General features: G+C 52.7%; 1 protein-coding gene across 1 annotated transcript in view; it reads left to right on the plus strand.

Moving 5' to 3' along the window:
• ZAN (zonadhesin) overlaps positions 1–13,320 on the plus strand; it is a 60,258-nt gene extending 46,938 nt beyond the window's left edge. Inside the window, 10 exon segments of the mRNA XM_054560305.2 lie at positions 2,608–2,819; positions 3,985–4,129; positions 5,880–6,127; positions 7,212–7,341; positions 8,933–9,104; positions 9,984–10,166; positions 10,419–10,558; positions 11,801–11,955; positions 11,957–12,240; positions 13,180–13,320. Coding sequence (XP_054416280.1) covers positions 2,608–2,819; positions 3,985–4,129; positions 5,880–6,127; positions 7,212–7,341; positions 8,933–9,104; positions 9,984–10,166; positions 10,419–10,558; positions 11,801–11,955; positions 11,957–12,124 — 1,553 coding nt within the window. The 3' untranslated portion in view covers positions 12,125–12,240; positions 13,180–13,320.
• The last annotated feature ends 6,124 nt before the right edge of the window (positions 13,321–19,444 follow it).

Here is a 19,444-nt window from a genome sequence, read left to right on the forward strand (position 1 = left end):
TCTCCTGCCTCAGCCTCCGAGTAGCTGGGATTACTGGCATGTGCCACCACGCCCAGCTAATTTTTGTATTTTTAGTAGAGACAGGGTTTCACCATATTGGCCAGGCTGGTCTTGAACTCCTCACCTCAGGTGATCCACCTGCCCCAAGCCTCCCAAAGTGCTAGGATTACAGGCATGAGCCACTGCACCCGGACATGAAAAATAACAAGTCTTAATTTGAGTTTTTATTATAAGTGAGATTGGACATTCTTTCATATACTTAGGAACCCTTTGAATTTCCCTTTCTGTAAACTATCTGTTCTTATCCAGTCACTATTTTTCTACTGAGTCGTTGGTCTTTATTGAACTATTTCATGGAAGTCCTTTATCTATCATGGAAAGTAGACCTTTATTAGTGCTCTGAGTTACACAAAGTTTTCCAGTCCTTTTTGTTTTCATCTTTTGACTTCTTTTTTTCTGCCAAGCAGGACAAAAATTTTTATGGGGTCAAATATATTAATCTTGTTTTATGTCTTCTGCATCTTGAGCAATAGCTATAAATGCTAGCCCCACAGAAGCTACAAAAGAGTTTGCTGATTCTTTGCTCTATAAATTTTGTTTGTTTGAGACAGAGTCTTGCTCTGTGGCCCAGGCTGCAGTGGCACGATCCTGGATCACTGCAACCTCTGCTGGGGTTACAGGCATGAACCACCGTGTCCGGCCTCCTCTAGAACTTTTGTGGTTTCATTTTTTTTATATTTAAGTGGGGTTTGTGTGTGTGTGTGTGTGTGTGTGTGTGTATATTTAAGTTTTTGACTCATGAGGATTTATCCTGATGTGTAAAATGAGGTGAATCAACTTTGCTTTTGTTTTTCTCCAGAAGGCTAGCCAGCTGTTCCAACGTTATTAAAAGACTAGTCTGTCTTTGCCCAGTGACTGAGATACCACAATTTATCATATACTAAATTCCCATATATATTTGGATCCATATCTGAGCTTTCTCCTCTGTTCTGTTGGTCCATCTGTATTTGCATGTGGCAGTAACACAAAGTCGTAATCACTGAAAATTTAAAATGATCTTCGGGCTGGGTGCAGTGGCTCACGCCTGTAATCCCAGCACTTTGGGAGGCCGAGGTGGGCGGATCAGCTGAGGTCAGGAGTTCGAGACCAGCCTGGCCAACATGGCAAAACCCCATCTCTATTAAAAATACAAAAATTAGCTGGGCGTGGTAGTATGTGCCTGTAATCCCAACTACTCAGGAGGCTGAGGCAGGAGAATTGCTTGAACCTGGGAGGTGGAGGTTGCAGTGAGCTGGGATTGTGCCATTGCACTCCAGCCAGGGCGAAAAGAGCGAAACTCTGTCTCAAAAAAATAAATAAATGAATAAATAAAATAAAATAAAATAAACGTTGACTTATGGAGGGTGTTCACTACTGATGGCTCTTTTTTTTAGGGAGTTCCTGGCTTTTCTGGTTTGCTTATGTCTTCAGCTCAACTTTGAAATCATTTTGTCCTATTAAAAGCACACACACATAAAAAATACTTTTGGTGGCTGGGTGTGGTGGCTCACGCCTGTAATCCCAGCACTTTGGGAGGCCAAGGTGGGAGGATCACCTGAGGTCAGGAGTTTGAGACCAGCCTGGCCAACATGGTGAAACCCCATCTCTACTAAAAATACAAAAATTAGCCAGGCATGGTGGCACAAGCCTGTAATCCCAGCTACCTGGGAGGCTGAAGTAGGAGAATCTCTGGAACCAGGGAGGCAGAGGCTGCAATGAGCCAAGATCGTTCCTGGGCATCAGAGAGAGACTCCGTCCCCGCCCGTCCCCGCCCGTCCCCCGCATATTGAGATCACATTAAATGTGTACATTCACTGAGGCAGAACTAACATCACCATGTTGTTGAACCTTCTTATCCATGAACATGGTATGCATTTCCATTTGTTGACACTATTTTTGCTTAAGGGCCTTTCTTTAACTCCCCCAACAGAATTAATACCTCCCTGCTGTGTGCCTCCATCATGCCTTGTATGCTCCTGCCTGTCAACACACCTACTAATCATACACATCAAGGTCCTGCTGCAGTTGCTGTTTGAGCACCGTCCTTCACGCTGACTTGGGAGAGCCATTGTTGTTCCTTTTTTTTTTTTTTTGAGACCGAGTCTCACTCTGTCACCCAGACTGGAGTGCCGTGGTGTGATCTTGGCTCACTGCGACCTCCGCCTCCCAGGTTCAAGCGATTCTCCTGCCTCAGCCTCCTGAGTAGCTGGGACTACAGGTGCTCACCACCAAGCCTGGCTAATTGTTGTATTTTTAGTAGAGACCGGGTTTCACCATGATGGCCAGGATGGTCTCGATCTCCTGACCTCATGATCCACCCACCTCAGCCTCCCAAAGTGCTGGGATTACAGGTGTGAGCCACCATGCCCAGCCGCTTTTTCCTTTCTTTCCCCCAAAGCCTGGCACGCAACCCATACTCAGTAAATGTTTGCTGAATGAATAACAAAAGAACAAAAAAAGCTCCCCAAGCCTTGTTGGTCATCCACCCATAGCCTGGTTTGTACAGCTCCTGCCCACCTTGGCCCCCTGTGACCCTCTCCACTGACCCACTGTCTCCTTCACCCACAGCTCTGGAATGCCCTGCCTACAGCAGCTACACCAGCTGCCTTCCCTCCTGCTCACCCTCCTGCTGGGACCTGGATGGCCAGTGTGAGGGCGCCAAAGTCCCCTCTGCCTGCGCTGAGGGCTGCATCTGTCAGCCCGGCTATGTGCTGAGTGAAGACAAGTGTGTCCCCAGAAGTCAGTGCGGCTGCAAGGATGCCCATGGTGGTTCCATCCCTGTGAGTGGGCATGGAAAATGGGACTGGAGGCAACACAGCTTGAGGGCGGTGCTTCCTCCTTTTCTCCGTCTCTCTCAGCCTGGGATACCCACGACTTTACAGCTGGCCCGGGGGTGTGAAGGCTGGTGTGAGTGGCACATTGATCTCCAGCCAGGTCTGGGCCGATGGCGCATGGTTTGGGTTTTGGATCTGAGGAATCCAACAAGCAGCACATGGCATGGTATGGTGGAAAGACCATGGGCTCATTTCAGGCTAACCTAGGATTGAATCCTGATGGTGCCACTGATGAGTCAGATGACCTCTGTTATCTCTGTTTCCTCGTCTGTAAAATGGGTTCAGTAGTACCTCCTGCACAACATATGTAAGACACCAAGCACAAACACAGTGCCTTTTTTTTTTTTTTTTTTTTTTGAGACGGAGTCTCCCTCTATTATCCAGCAGGCTAGAGTATAGTGGCATAATCTCTGCTCACTGCAGTCTCTGCCTCCTGGGTTCAAGCCATTCTCCTGCCTCAGTCTCCTGTGTAGATGGGATTACAGGCAAGCGCCACCACACCCTGCTAATTTTTGTATTTTTAGTAGAGATGGGGTTTCACTATGTTGGCCAGGCTGGTCTCGAACTCCTGACCTCAAGTGATCTGTCTGCCTTGGCCTCCCAAAGTACTAAGATTACAGGTGTGAGCCACCACACTTGGCCCGCACAGTTGTCTTTTGGATGTCCAAATGACACTGTGGCTGCCTCTGGCCAGCATTAATTAAGCCATTTAGATGGTGGGCCAGGCTGCTGGGGCAAGAGGAAGGAGAACTGGCCCTTCCCTCTTCACTCTTTTTTTTTTTTTTTTTTTTGAGGCAGAGTCTCACTCGGTTGCCCAGGCTGTAGTGCAGTGGCGCGATCTTGGCTCACTGCAACCTTTGCCTCCTGGGTTCAAGCAATTCTCCTGCCTCAGCCTCTCGAGTAGCTGGGATTACAGGTGTGTGCCACCACACCTGGCTAATTTTTGTATTTTTAGTAGAGACGGGGTTTCACCATGTTGGCCAGGCTCATCACAAACTCCTGACCGCAGGTGATCCACCCTTCTTGGCCTCCCAAAGTGCTGGGATTACAGGCATGAGCCACTGAGCCCAGCCCCCTCCTCACTCTCTTTCTCTTCCTATGACTTCTACAGCTGGGCAAGAGCTGGGTCTCCAGTGGTTGCACGGAGAAGTGTGTCTGCACAGGAGGAGCCATTCAGTGCGGGGACTTCCGATGCCCCCCTGGGTCCCACTGCCAGCTCAGTTCTGACAACAGCAACAGCAACTGTGTCTCAGACAGTAAGGGGAGCGACTGGGGAGGTTGGAGAGGGGAGCACTTGGGGCCAGGGCTGAGGTGGAGGAAGAGGCAGGGTGGGAAGGGGCTTAGCCTGAACCTCAGCACAGTCAGGGGTTGGGGTGGGAGACTGGATCAGGAGGCCTGGCCTCCAGTCTGGCTCTTGACAGTTCTGTGGCCATGTGCCAGGTCCCGATCCCCTCTGGGACCCTCCACCTGTAGGGCAAAAAGAGAGGACTGGTCAAGGAGATCCTCCAAGGTTTTCATTTTCTTGTTTGTTTGTTTTTTGAGACAGGATCTTGCTCTGTTGCCCAGGCTGGAGTGTACTGGCACCATCATATAGCTCGCTGCAACCTCAAATGCCTGGAATCATGTGATCCTCACATCTCAGCCTCCCAAGTAACTGGGACTACAGGCATGGACCACCACACCCAGCCAATTTTGCTATTTTTTTTCTAGAGATGGGGTCTTGCTATGTTGCCCAGGATGGGCTTGAACTCATGGGCTCAAGTGTTCCTCCTGCCTCGGCCTCCTAAAGTGTTGGGATTACAGGCATCAGCCACTGTGCCCGGCCCCTTATGGTTTTTAATCAGGCCAGGAGAGAGAGAAAATTGAAGATCAAGGATCCAGGGAGACTGGGCATGGTGGTTCATGCCTGTAATCCCAGTACTTGGGCGGCAGAGGTGGAAAAGTCACTTCAGCCCAGGAATTTAACACCAGCCTGGCCAACATAGGAAGACCCTGTCCCTACAAAAAATTTTAAAATTTTAAAAAAATAGTTAGGTGTAGTGGCTTGTGTCTGTAGTCGCAGCTACTCAGGAGACTGAGGCAGGAGAATTGCTTGAGCTCAGGAGTTTGAGGCTGCAGTGAGCTATGATTGCACCACTGCACTCCAGCCTGGGACACAGAGTGAGACCCTGTCTCAAAAAAAAAAAATAATAATAATAATAAAGGGCCTCTAATTGAATGTCGGTAGGTATTGAAAAAAAAAGTCTAGGTACCAGGCTTGGTGGCTTATGCCTGTAATCTCAGCACTTTGGATTTTGGGAGGCCAAGGTGGGAGGACTTCTTGAGGCCAGGAGTTCAAGGCCAGCCTGGGCAATGTAGAGTGGCCCCCATTTCTAAAAAACAGAAAAAAATTAGCAGGTGATGTGCACCTGAAGTCCCAGCTACTCAGGAGGCTGAGGCAGGAGGATCGCTTGAGACCAGGAGTTGGAGGCTGCAGTGAGCTATGATTGTGTTACTTGCACTCCAGTCTGGGCGACAGAATAAGACCCTGTCTCAAAAAAAGAAAAAGAAAATAAAAAAGAGAAAAGAAAGGATCCAGGGAGCCTGAGCCTAAGAGGGTGGCCACAGGGGATGTCACCGTGGGGGAGGGACTCTGGGGACCGTCACACCTGGGCAGGGTCCCTTCTCAGTCTTTTGTTTTGTTTTTTGTTTTTTTGAGATGGTGTCTCACTCTGTCGCCCAGGCTGGAGTGCAGTGGCGCGATCTTGGCGCTCACTGCAACCTCCGCCTCCCGGGTTCAAGCAATTCTCTTGCCTCAGCCTACCAAGTAGCTGGGATTACAGGCACGCACCACCACACCCGGCTAATTTTTGTATTTTTAGTAGAGACGGGATTTCGCCATGTTGGCCAGGCTGGTCTCAAACTCCTGACCTCAGGTCATCCACCCGCCTTGGCCTCCCAAAGTCCTGGGATTACAGGCGTGAGCCACTGCGCCCGGCCCCTTCTCACTGTTTGACTTCTTGGCAGAGTCTGAACAATGCTCAGTCTATGGGGACCCCCGTTACCTCACATTTGATGGCTTCAGCTACCGCTTCCAAGGCCGCATGACGTATGTTCTGATCAAAACTGTGGACGTACTGCCTGAGGGGGTGGAGCCCCTCCTCGTGGAAGGACGCAACAAGATGGATCCGCCCAGGAGCTCCATCTTCTTGCAGGAAGTGATTACCACCGTCTATGGCTATAAAGTGCAGCTCCAAGCTGGTCTGGAGCTTGTGGTAAGAGCTGGGCCAGGGCCTGGTGGGTGTGGGGAGGCAGCTGGACCAGGTAGGCCACCTGGAGTAGAAGTCAGGGATCCCTGTTCCCTGGGATGTTTGTGGCAGGGGTGGGCTGGTTGTAAAATCAGAGTCAGCAGGATGCAGTGGTTCACGCCTGTAATCTCAGCTACTCAGGAGGCTAAGACAGGAGGATCACCTGAGCCCAGGAGTTCAAGACCAGCCTGGGCAACATAGCAAGACCCCCACATCTCTGCAAAAAATTTAAAATGAGCTGGATATGGGGGTGCACACCTGTCGTTCCAGCTATTGGGCAGGCTTAGGCTGGAGGATCACTTGAGCCCAGGAGTTTGAGGCTGCAGTGAGCCAAGATCTTGCCACTGCACTTTAGCCTGGGTGACAGAAACTGTCTCAAAACCAAAAACAAATTCAGCAACAAGCTCATTTCATGTGGGGAGGTAGCAGAGGCTGGCAAGAGACAAGAGGAAGAGAAGAGGAGGAGGAGGACAGAGCATGAGGCGTGTGAAGGTCAATCCTGGGCTGAAGAAACAATGGCATCCACTACACCAATGTATTTTTATTTTTTGAGACAGAGTCTTGCTCTGTCGCCCATGCTGGAGTGCAGTGGCACCATCTCGGCTCACTGCAACCTCCACCTCCCAGATTCAAGTGATTCTCCTGCCTCAACCTCCCTAGTAGCTGGGATTACAGGTGTACACCACCATGTCCGGCTAATTTTTGTATTTTTAGTAGAGACGTGTTTCCCCATGTTGGCCAGGCTGGTCTGGAACTCCTGACCTCAAGTGATCCGCCCGACTCGGCCTCCCAAAGTGCTGGGATTACAGGCATGAGCCACCGTGCCCGGCCTCACTGCGTCAATTTTTTTGCAAGGAAGGACTTGGGCTGGGAAGGGGGCGGACCTCACAGAGGCCTCTGCCACGTGAATAGCAAAGCCCATTGGGGTATCTTATTCCACTCTCTGCACGGAGACGTATGGAGATGACTGGGAAAAGCGGAGCCCAGCCAGGAAATGGCAGCAGTTCAGGAGGATTCAGCCCTGTCTGTGGCTCCTGTCTTCCCTCTTTAGGTCAACAACCAGAAGATGGCCGTCCCCTACAGGCCGAATGAGCACCTGCGGGTCACCCTGCGGGGCCAACGGCTCTACCTGGTCACTGACTTTGAGCTGGTCGTCAGCTTCGGTGGAAGGAAAAATGCAGGTACTGGAGACAGGGGAAAGAAGAGCAAAAGGGCCATTTCTGGGAAGTGGGAGGGAAAATCCTATCTAAGACAGGCAAATCCTGGTGAGCAGACTCGGCCCGGTAGTGGGGCACCCAGCTCCAGATGAGGACCAGGAGGAGGTGGGGTGAGACCAGGTGGAGAGCAGAGGGCAGAGTCTTGGCTGGGTGCTGTGGCACCGGCCAGTAATCCCAGCACTCTGGGAAGCTGAGGCAGGAGGATCGCTTGAGGTCAGAAGCTCAAGACCAGCTTGGGGAACATAGTGAGACCCCTGTCTCTACAAAAAAAATTTTAAAGTCCATGCACGGTGGCTCACGCCTGTAATCTCAGCACTTTGGGAGGCTGAGGCAGGTGGATCACCTAAGGTCAGGAGTTCAAGACCAGCCTGGCCAACATGGCGAAACCCCATCTCTACTAAAAATACAAAAATTAGCTGGGTGTGGTGGTGGGCGCCTGTAATCCCAGCTACTTGGGAGGCTGAGGCAGGAGAATCACTTGAACGTGGGAGGCGGAGGCTGCAGTGAGCTGAGATAGTGCCACTGCACTCCAGCCTGGGTGACAAGAGCAAAACTCCATCTCAAAAAAAAAAAAATGTTTTAAATGAGACAGGTGTGATGGTGCATGCCTGTAATCCCAGCTTCTGGAACTGGAGAGGCTGAGATGGGAGGATCACTTGAGGCCAGGCATTTGAGACCAGCCTGGGCAACATAGCAAGATCCCATCTCTACAGAAAATAAAAATAAAAAATTAGCTGGATGTGGTGGTGCACACCTGTAGTCCCAGCTGCTGGAAAGGCCGAGGAGAGAGGATCGCTTGAGCCCAGAAGTTGGAGGCTGCAGTGAGCCATGATTGAGCCACTGTACTCCAGACTGGGCAACAGAGCAAGACCCTACTTTAAAGAAAAGTTAATTAAGGCCGGGCACGCTGGCTCACGCTTGTAATCCTAGCACTTTGGGAGGCCGAGGCAGGCGGATCACGAGGTCAGGAGATCGAGACTATCCTGGCTAACACGGTGAGACCCTGTCTCTACTAAAAATACAAAAAATTAGCCGGGCGTGTTGGCGGGCGCCTGTAGTCCCAGCTACTCGGGAGGCTGAGGCAGGAGAATGGAGTGAACCTGGGAGGCGGAGCTTGCAGTGAACGGAGATCACGCCACTGCACTCCAGCCTAGGCGACGGAGCGAGACTCCATCTCAAAAAAAAAAAAAAAAGTTAATTCAAAAAAAAGAGTGAGGGCTAGGCACGGTGGCTCATGCCTGTAATCCCAGCACTCTGAGAGGCCGAGGCGGGCAGATCGCTTGAGGTCAGGAGTTCTAGACCAGTTTGGCCAACGTGATGAAACACTGTCTTTACTAAAAATACAAAAATTAGCCAGGCATGGTGGTGCGTGCCTGTAGTCCCAGCTACTCGGGAGGCTGAGGCATGAGAATCGCTTGAAACTGGGAGGCAGAGGTTTCAGTGAGCCAAGATAACACCACTGCACTCCAGCCTGGGCAACAGAGCGACTCTGTCTTTAAAAAAAAAAAAAAAAGAGTGAGGAGTCTCACTTCTGGGGGCCCCCTTCCTCCTGCAGTGATCTCCCTACCCAGCATGTACGAGGGGCTCGTGCGTGGCCTGTGCGGAAACTACGACGAGAACCGCAAGAATGACATGATGCTGCCCAGTGGCGCCCTGACCCAGAACCTCAACACCTTTGGCAACAGCTGGGAGGTGAAGACTGAGGATGCACTCCTCCGCTTCCCCAGGTGCATGGCCTGGAAGGGATGAGGCTGGGGAGGTGAACAACGGTGTCTGTGCATAGTGGCCGTTAGCCCTCCTGTCCTCAGGAGAGGATGAAACTCCAGGGAGAGGGTGCAGAGAGGCCTGGATCCTCCCAATTCCGTCATTCCCTCTCATCTGACTCTGGGGGCTCCCGCTCAATGGAAATCTCTCTCTGTGCCCCCGCCCTGCCCTCAGCCTGCCTTCCCAGTTATTTTTCCTTCTTCCTTCTTCCTTCTTTCCTCCTCCTCCTCTTCCTCCTCCTTCTCCTCCTCCTCCTCCTTCTCTTCCTCCTCCTGCTTCTTCTCCTCCTCCTTCTTTTCCTTCTTCTTCTTCCTCTGTCACCCAGGCTGGAGCGCAGTGGTGTGATCTCAGCTCACTGCAACCCCTGCCTCCCAGTTTCAAACGATTCTCCTGCCTCAGCCTCCCAAGTAGCTGGGACTACAGGCATGCGCCACCACACTCGGCTAATGTTCATATTTTTAGTAGAGACGGGGTTTCACCATGTTGGCCATAGTGGTCTCTAACTCCTGACCTCAAGGGATCCGCCCACCTCGGCCTCCCAAAGTGCTGGGATTACAGGCATGAGCCACCACACCCAGCCCCAGTAGTTCTTATTTCTTTTTTTTAAATATATTTTTTAGAGACCGGGTCTTGCTCTGTTACCCAGGCTGGAGTGCAGTGGCGTGATCTTGGCTCACTGCAGTTTCCACCTCCTGGGCTCAAGTCATCCTCCTGCCTCAGCCTCCCGGGTAGCTGGGACTCCAGGCAGCCATCACCACGCCCGGCTAATCAGTTCTTCTTCTTCTTCCCCCACTTCACCTTCCTTGGGGCCTCACCTGGCCCCGTGGCTGTCTCTACTGCAGGGCTATACCAGCAGAGGAGGAGGGACAACGGGCGGAGCTGGGCCTCTGCGCGGGCCTCCACGTGTCCGAATGTAGCCCGGAGCAGATGGCGAGCAATAGCACCCAGGCCTGTAGGGTGCTGGCAGACCCCCAGGGCCCCTTTGCTGCCTGTCACCAGACGGTGGCCCCAGAGCCCTTCCAGGAGTGAGTCATGGGCCCAGGACTTGTGGGAGGGGCCCAGGTGCCTGCTCTGGTCTTTCCCTGGGGCCTCCTGCCTTGACCCAAGCTCTGTGTGGTTCACTCCTCCGTTCTGCCTGGGGCCTAACTTCCTTGTGACCCTCCCTGGACACCGACTGATGTCTTTCTGTTTGGGGTTCCAGGCTCTCTTCTGCAGGGGTGGGTCTCCTCCCCTCCCCAAACTCTGACTGTGCTCTTCCTGCCCCATCTCTGCACCAGGCACTGCATGATGGATCTGTGCTCTGCTCAGGACCCAAGAGAGCAAGAGGAGCTGCGTTGCCAGGTCCTCAGCGGGTACGCCATCCTCTGCCAGGAGGCGGGCGCTGCCCTGGCTGGCTGGCGGGACCGCACCCTCTGCGGTGAGGCATTGCCCCTCCCCATGCTGACCCCGACCCCTCTGCTGTCCACTTCTGCTGAACGCCCTTCCCACCGTTGCCTCATCTCGGGCTTTCTGTCTTAGTCCCAGCATCCCTCGAATTTCTGTCTTAGTTCCAGGTCCAAGTCAGCACAACCGGCAGCCTGGCTTCTTCTCTGCCCCTGCCTGGGAGCCTCCCAACCCCATCCCACATCCCGCTCCTTCCTGCCAAGGTCCACCTTCGCTCAACCAGTTCCTTCAAATGCTCTAATGTTGCAGACCCTGGATGGGCTGGGCATGGTGGTTCACGCCTGTAATCCCACTGCTTTGGGAGGCTGAGGCTGGAGGATGGCTTGAGCCCAGGAGTTCCAGCCAGGCTGCAGTGAACCATGACTGCACCACCACACTCCAGCCTGGGCAACAGAGCAACATCCTATCTCAAAAAAAAAAAAAAAGAAAGAAAGAAATTAAAAAAAGAAAAGCCTAGACAGGCTGGACATGGTAGCTCATACCTGTAGTCCCACCACTATGGGAGGCTGAGGCAGGAGGATCAGTCGAAGCCAAGAGTTTGAGGCCAGCCTGGGGAACCAGTGAGACCCCATCTCTATAAAAATTTTAACAAATTAGCCGGGTGTGGTGGTGCATGCCTGTAGCTCCAGTCACCAGGGAGGCTGAGGTGGGAGGATCACTGGAACCCAGGAGTTGGAGGCTGCAGTAAGCCATGATCACACCAGCCTGGGTACTCCAGCCTGGGCAACAGAGTGACTCCATCTCTAAAAAAAATAAAAAATAAAAAAAAGACCCTAGATGAAGCTGCAACACGTTCTGGCTTCCTGCCTATAAGCAACTCTGAGTGTTTTTGTTTTTGTTGTTGTTGTTTGAGACGGAGTTTCGCTCTTTGTTGCCCAGGCTGGAGTGCAGTGGCGCGATCTCGGCTCACTGCAACCTCCGCCTCCAGGGTTCAAGCGATTCTCTTGTCTCAGCCTCCCGAGTAGCTGGGATTACACGTGCCTGCCACCACGCCCGGTTCATTTTTGTATTTTTAGCAGAGATGGGGTTTCACCATGTTGGCCAGGCTGGACTTGAACTCCTGACTTCAGGTGATCCACCTGCCTCATCTTCCCAAAGTGCTGAGATTACAGGTGTGAGCCACTGTGCCCAGCCTACTCTGAGTTTTATCTGGTGACCTTGCCCCTGTTTGGCCTGCCCAGCCCCAGCCAGTTTCTGACCATGACTGTCCCCGCAGCCATGGAGTGTCCAGCAGGTACCATGTATCAGAGCTGTATGACACCCTGCCCAGCATCCTGTGCCAACCTGGCGGACCCTGGGGACTGCGAGGGCCCCTGCGTGGAAGGCTGCGCCAGCATCCCAGGCTATGCCTACAGCGGCACCCAGAGCCTCCCCCTGGCTGACTGTGGCTGCACCAGCAATGGCATCTACTACCAGGTCCGAGCTGGCAGCGGGAGGCCCTGGGGAGCAGAGGTGCCAAGAAGAGCTAGACCAGGGATGGAACCGGAACGTCTCCTCCTGGCCCTTCCCCTTTCTAGCTGGGCAGCAGCTTTGTGACTGAGGACTGCTCTCAGCGGTGCACCTGCGCCAGCTCACGGATCCTGCAGTGCGAGCCCTTCAGCTGCAGAGAGGGGGAGGTCTGCACCCTGGGGAACCACACCCGAGGCTGCTTTCCAGGTGAACCTGCACTCCTGCCTGGTTCCAAGCTGCCCCATGCCCTGGGGCATCCATGGACCAAGGATCGTCCCCTCCTTGTCCTCAGGACTCTTCCACATTGATTTCAGGATGTCTGTCCCTGCCTTTGTAGGGAGGGACAAAAGACAAAGATCTCCCGTTCCCTAAGCATCCACAACCTGCCGAATCCTTCCCTAGCGTTCCTTCCCACGATCTCCTTCAGCCCTGGTGGTTAGCACAGCACTCTTAATATATACGTAACAAACATGGAGTTCAGAGAGGTTAAGCAGTTTCCTGCCGGGCGTGGGTGACTCATGCCTGTAATCCCAGCATTTTCGGAGGTGAGATGGGAGAATTGCTTTGAGCTCAGGAGTTCAAGATCAGCCTGGGCAATATAGGGAGACATCATCTCTACTAAAAATGAAAGAAAAAAAGAGCTGGGTGTGGTGGTGCACTCCTGTAGTCTCAGCTACTTGGAAAGCTGAGGTGGGAAGATCACTTGAGCCCAAGAAATTGAGGCTACAGTGAGCTATAATTGTGCCACTGCACTCCAGCCTGGGTGACAGAGTGAGATCCTGTCTCAAAAAAGAGAAGAGAAGGGAGGAGGGGAGGGGAGGGGAGGGGAGGGAAGGAAGGGAGGGAGGGGAGGGGAGAGGAGGGGACGGGAGAGGAGGAGAGAAGGAGGGAAGGAGAGAAGGAGAGAAGGAGGGAGGGAGGAAGAGAGGAAGAGAGGAAGGAAGAGATGAAAGAGTTTCGAAGGAAGGAAGTTTCCCCAAAGCCCAGGGCTAGTGAGGCAGGGTTGGGAGCCAGGCCGGCTGAACCCTGGCCAGTCTCTGGCAGCCGCTGCTTTCTCCCCTGGCGTCCTAGCCCCCAGCCAGGCCTCCCCTGAGCTGGGAGTGTCCTCCCAGGGCCCCCCTCCCACAACCTTCTCTGTCCTTGCAGAAAGCCCGTGTCTGCGGAATCCCTGTCAGAATGACGGGTGGTGTCGGGAGCAGGGAGCGACCTTCACCTGCGAGTGTGAACTTGGTTATGGGGGAGACCTCTGTATGGAGCCTCGAGATGTGCCACCTCCCAGAAAGCCAGGTGAGGGCATCATCCAAGGCCCTGTACCCTCACAGCCTCTTCCTGGCCGACAACAACAGAATGATTCTATACATATTATATTCACATATAGAATGATATGTATTATATTATGTTATAGATATCATATATTATAAACATAATATCAACTTGTAGATATAATGGATAATATATTAATATATGTTGTATATTAATTATATATTTATATATTACATATATTATTATAGTAGGAATTATAATATAATCCCTAGAAATTAGCAGGACAAGCATCCTCAAAAAACCAGTCCTGGCTGGGCGAGGTGGCTCACGCCTGTAATCCCAGCATTGTGGGAGGCCGAGATGGGCGGATCACGAGGTCAGGAGATGGAGACCATTCTGGCTAACACAGTGAAACCCCGTCTCTACTAAAAATACAAAAAGTTAGCCGGGTGTGGTGGTGTGCGCCTGTAGTCCCAGCTACTCGGGAGGCTGAGGCAGGAGAATCACTTGAACCTGAGAGGCGGAGGTTGCAGTGAGCCAAGATCAAGCCACTGCACTCCAGCCTGGGCGACAGAGCAAGACTCCATCTCAAACAAAAAACAGAAAACAAAAACAAAACAAAAAACTAGTTCCTGTGCCCATGTCCTACCTATATACTGTGGAATCTTCTCTTTGAAGCCCAGCTCCCCACTCCTGTGACCTGTATCTCTCACCCCTGCTGCTTCCTCCTCCTGTGTCCTTCTGTGCCTCTCCAGCACCTTCCACTGTCCTTCCCTATCCCAAACTACAGTTCCCATGGGCCTCTGGGCCAGCGGTTCTCCAGCTTTATCTTGCCTGAGATTGAAGACGGGGTAACTTGTGAACATGTGTATTCCAGAACACACCCTGAAAGATCAGATTCAGTAGGTCTGCACTGGTCCTAGGAACCTGCTTTTTTTTTTTTTTTTTTTTTTTTTGTGAGACAGAATCTTGCTCTGTTGCCCAGGCTGGAGTGCAGTGGCATGATCTTGGCTCACTGCAACCTCCGCCTCCCAGGTTCAAGTGATTCTCCTGTCTCAGCCTCCTGAGTAGCTGGGATTACAGGCGCTGGCCACCATGCCTGGCTAATTTTGTATTTTTAGTAGAGATGGGGTTTTGCCATGTTGGCCAGGCTGGTCTGGAACTCCTGACCTCAGGTGATCCTCCCACCTCGGCCTCCCAAAGTGCTGGGATTACAGGCGTGAGCTTCCACACCCAACCAGAATCTGCATTTTCAACAAGGGCCCAGGAAACTATGGAAGTGACTCCAGGGCTACTCTTTGAGAAATGCTGGCTGAGATGACACCTGGACTCTAGGGGACCTATGAGGAACAGCTCCCCACCTAAATAGGCTTAAGGGAGGGCAGGCGTGGTGGTTCATGCCTGTAATTCCAGGACTTTGGGAGGCCGAGGTGGGAGGATCGCTTGAGCCCAGGAGTTCAAGACCAGCCTGGTAACATAGCAAGACCCCATCTCTACAAAAAATCACGAAAATTAACTGGGTGTGGTGGCATGTGCCCGTAGTCCCAGCTACTTGGAAAGCAGGCTGAGGCAGGAGGATTGCTTGAGCCCAGGAGTTCAAGGCCGCAGAAACCTATGATCGCGCCACTGCACTCCAGTGTGAGCAACAGAGCCAGACCCTGTCTAAAAAGGCTTATGGGAAACAGAAAATATTTCGAGGGTGGCCGGGGTGGGGGGTGGGGGGGCACTAAGACCTTGGAGTCCCTGGAGGTGAGAACCTCCTGGAGGGAGAAGCAGACACACCTAGAGATTTAGAGAGATGAGGTCCCCTGGGGTAACAAGTAATCCTCAAAAGGGAATACCCCTCAGTCCCCACCCTTCCCGTCTCACGTTCAACCTAATGTCTCTTCCCCGCACCCAGAAGCATCTAACCTGGTGGCTGTCCTACTGGGACTGCTGGTGCCTGTGGTGGTCGTAGTACTAGCCGTGACCAGAGAGTGTATTTACAGAACGAGGAGGAAGAGGTGAGTCCTGGGAAGGAGAGAGGAAGGGTGGGTGGGGTGTGCAAACAGGGGAGCGGCTGGGCCCGTAAAGGGCCACTCAGGGACCCATGTCTATTCTCCCATGCCTTCTAGAGAGAAAACGCAGAGTCAGGAGGGAAACAGACTGGCCAGGCTGGTGGACACACGTGAGAACCAACCCCACAGCCCGGAACCTCGGGGTCTAGAGTTGAGTCTCCTCTCATACATGGTTTTCTTGCTTTCTCCTCAGATACTGTTCTGGACTGTGCCTTTTAAGTTGCTCAGTTTTGAGTTGTCTTCAGACAAGAAGATTAAATAAATTTATGTATTTATTTATTTGAGACAGGGTCTTGCTCTGTCGCCAGGCTGGAGTACAGTGGCACGATCACAGCTCACTGCAGCCTCAACCTCCTGGGCCTCCTGCCTCAGCCTCCTAAGTAGATGGGATTACAAGTACACACCACCTTGCCTGGCTAATTTTTGTATTTTTAGTAGAGACGAGGTTTCACCATGTTGGCCAAGCTGGTCTTGAACTCCTGACCTCAAGTGATCTGCCCAACTTGGCCTGCCAAAGTGCTGGGATTATAGGCATGAGCCACCGTGCCTGGCCCAAAATTATGTATTTTTGAGACGTGAATGTCCACATGATTATAGTGGAGGAAGTTGGGTCTTGGAGGGAGGAAAATGAGAGAGAGAGGCACGTGGAGCCCTAGGTAGGGCTGGGTTCTGTGCAAAATGTCTAGAGGGCAGAGGAACCTAGATTTGAGGTGAGGGTGTTGTCCCTTAGAGAAAGCCACATAGGGGTGGCCCATTCAGTCCTGGCGAGGCTGACATCACTAGGGGAGACAGAAGGAGCAGGGAGGGCAGAAGGAACAGGGCGGGCAGGGGAATGAAGGGTGGGATGCAGCCGCAGACCCTCGGCTTCTGATTTAGAAGAAGACTTCACCTCAGGAATCCGAGTGCTTAGAGGACGTGGCCTCTGGCTCCCCACCAAGGTGATTCTGAGAAATTTTACATGTCAAGTACAGACTAAGGTTGCGGAATGTGGCTTTTTTTTCTTTTTTTTTTTTTTTTTAGAGACAAGGTCTCACTCTGTTGCCCAGGCTAGAGTGTAGTGGTGCAGTCATAGCTCACTGCAGCCTTGACCCCCGGGGCTCAAACAATCCTCCCATCTCAGCCTCCTGAGTAGCTGGGACTACAGGCGTGCACCACTACACCTGGCTAATTTTGATATTTTTTAGAAGAGATAGGGTCTGTGTTGCCTAGGCTGGTCTTGAACTCCTGGGCTCAAAGAGCTCAGCCTGCCTCCACCTCCCAAAGTACTAGGAATACACGTGGCCACCTTACCCAGCCAAATGTGGCCGGCTCACCCTTCCTTCCTTCCTTCCTTCCTCCATCCTTCCCTTCCTTCTTTTCTTCCTCTCTTACTCCCTCCTTCCTTCGTTCTTTTCCTTCCTTCCTTCCTCCCTCCCTCCCTCTCTCTGTTTTCTTTCTTTCTCTCTCCCCTCCGTCCCTCCCTTCCTTCTTTAGAGACAGGTGCTTCCTCTGTTACCCAGGCTGGAGTGCAGTGGCGCAATCATAGTTCACCCCCCAAAGTCCCTCCCACACCTCCTCGAGGGAACAAAACATGGGTGATGTGTCACCAAGGGAAGAGGGGACAGAGGACTCAAGAGCCCGAGGGACTCCAGAAGAGGGCTGTGGCGGTGAGAAATTGAGGACAAGACTCCCTGGGCTGGGAAGGGCCCAAGCTGTGATTTGGGGTCCATCACTGACACAAACATGACAACAGGGGGCGACTGAGGTGCAGAAATGGAAAAAGCAGGTCGGGCGTGGTGTAATCCCAGAGCCTAGGGAGGCTGAGAGGGGAGGACTGCTTGAGGCCAGGAGTTTGAGATCAACCTGGGCAACATTATGAGGCCCCCCCGTCTCTACAAAGAATAAAAAGTCAGCTGGGCATGGTGGCGTGCACCTGGAGGATTCCCAGCTACTCAGGAGGCTGAGATGGGAGCTTGAATTCTTGGGCTCAAGCCTCAGCCTCTCAAGTAGCCAGGACTACAGGCGCATGTCACCACGCCCTGGCTAAAAAAAGTGGCTTTTTCCAAAAAAGCAAATTAGCCTGTGACCGTCTGGGGAGGCCCCCACCCTCGGCATTCCTCCATTTTCCAAAAGGGGATAGGGGTTACTGAGGGCGGGGTCTGGGGTCTGTGTTGCTGAAGAATTCTGACCTCTATCCTAGTAGGAGTGACCCACTCACCCCAGCCTGAGGCCAAGGTGCAAATGTCCCGCCCCCTCCCTTGGGGCCTCTGCCTCCCATCAGGCAGGTCCTTGCTTGGGAGTGGGGGCTGGGATGTCTTGCTTGTGCTCTAAGAAGGAAAGGAAGGCTTGCTGGGTGCGGTGGCTCACACCTGTAGTCCCAGAACTTTGGCAGGCTAAGGTGGGCGGATCTTTTGAAGTCAGTAGTTGGAGACCAACCTGGATAACATGTTGCAGTGAGCCGAGATTGCACCACTGCACTCCAGCCTGGGCAACAGAGCAAGACTCTGTCTTAAAAAATAAAAGGGCCAGACACGGTGGCTTACGCCTGTAATCCCAGCACTTTGGGAGGCCGAGGCGGGCGGATCACGAGGTCAGGAGATCGAGACCATCCTGGCTAACACGGTGAAACCCCATCTCTACTAAAAGTACAAAAAAAAATTAGGTGGGTGTGGTGGCGTGCACCTGTAGTCCCAGCTACTCGGGAGGCTGAGGCAGGAGAATGGTGTGAACCTGGGAGGCGGAGCTTGCAGTGAGCTGAGATCGCGCCACTGGAAGGAATGGAAGGCTGCCAATTGGGTTGGGGGAGGATCAGGATGTAGGACCCCAAAGGGGATTTGGGTTTGGGGATGTCAAAACAGGGAGGATAGGCTGGGTGTGGTGGCTCACACTGGTAATCCCAGTGCTTTGGGAGGCGGAGGAGGGAGAATTGCTTGAGGTCAGGAGTTGGAGACCAGCTTGAGCAACATAGCGAGTCCCTGTCTCTATAAAAATGTAAAAAATTATTGGGTGACTGAGGCGGGAGGATTGTTTGAGCCCAGGAGTTCCAGGCTGCAGTGAGCTATGACTGCACCACTGCACTCCAGCCTGGGCAACAGAACGAGACCCTGTCTCTAAAGAAACAACCAACCAACCGGGGAGGATTCTGAGTTCTAGAAATGTGTTATACTCTGCGCTCATCCTCTGGGATGACACGCCCTGACGCCACCTTCACGGAAGGAAGCAAGACCCAACCTGGGTAAGGAAAGGGCGCTGGGAAGGGAGGGTCCTGTCCAGCGAGACTCTCCCTTGCCCTAGCTGGAGGAGCATTCATGGTGCAGAGCTGGATGTGGCAGGAAGGCTCAGGGCAGCCTAGAGCTGTTGGGGCTGGACCTCAGGGGGCTTCTGCAGCCCCCTGCCCTGACCCCAGCTCCCCACACCAGGTCTTCACTCTTGGCCTCTCTGCTGCACCTCTGCGATGCCCATTAACCTTTCTTTCTCCAGCTACCAGCTCTCTAGGACACCTTATCTAGCCTGGATGTCTGGTTGGCAGGGGAAGAGGGTGGGCCTGGGCAACATCCTCTGGATGGACCCCCCGAGTCCCTCCCACACCTCCTCAGGGGTACAAAACATGGGTGATGTGTCACCAAGGGAAAGGGACAGAGAAGAGCCTGAGGAACTCCAGAAGAGGGTTGTAGAGGTGGGAAATTGAGGACAAGCCTCCCTGGACCGGGAAGGGCCCAAGCTGTGATTTGGGGTCCAGCACTGACCCAAACACGTCAACAGGGGGCGACTCAAGTGCAGAAATGGAAAAGGCAGGTTGGGCGCAGTGGCTCACGCCTGTAACCCCAGCGCCTTGGGAGGCTGAGAGGGGAGGATAGCTTGAGGCCAGGAGTTTTGAGATCAGCCTGGGCAACATTGTGAGACCACCCCCAACCCATCTCTACAAAAAACTTAAAAAATCAGCTGGGTGTGGTAGCCTGTGCCTGGAGGATTCCCAGCTACTCGGGAGGCTGAGATGGGAGGATCCCTTGAGCCCAGGAGTTCAAGGTTACAGTGAACTATGATCATTCCACTGCACTCCAGCCTGAGCGACAGAGCGAGACCCTGTCTCAAAAAAAAAAAAAAAGAAAAAA

This window comes from Pongo abelii, chromosome 6, assembly GCF_028885655.2.
Source record: "Pongo abelii isolate AG06213 chromosome 6, NHGRI_mPonAbe1-v2.0_pri, whole genome shotgun sequence".
NCBI lineage: Eukaryota > Metazoa > Chordata > Mammalia > Primates > Hominidae > Pongo > Pongo abelii.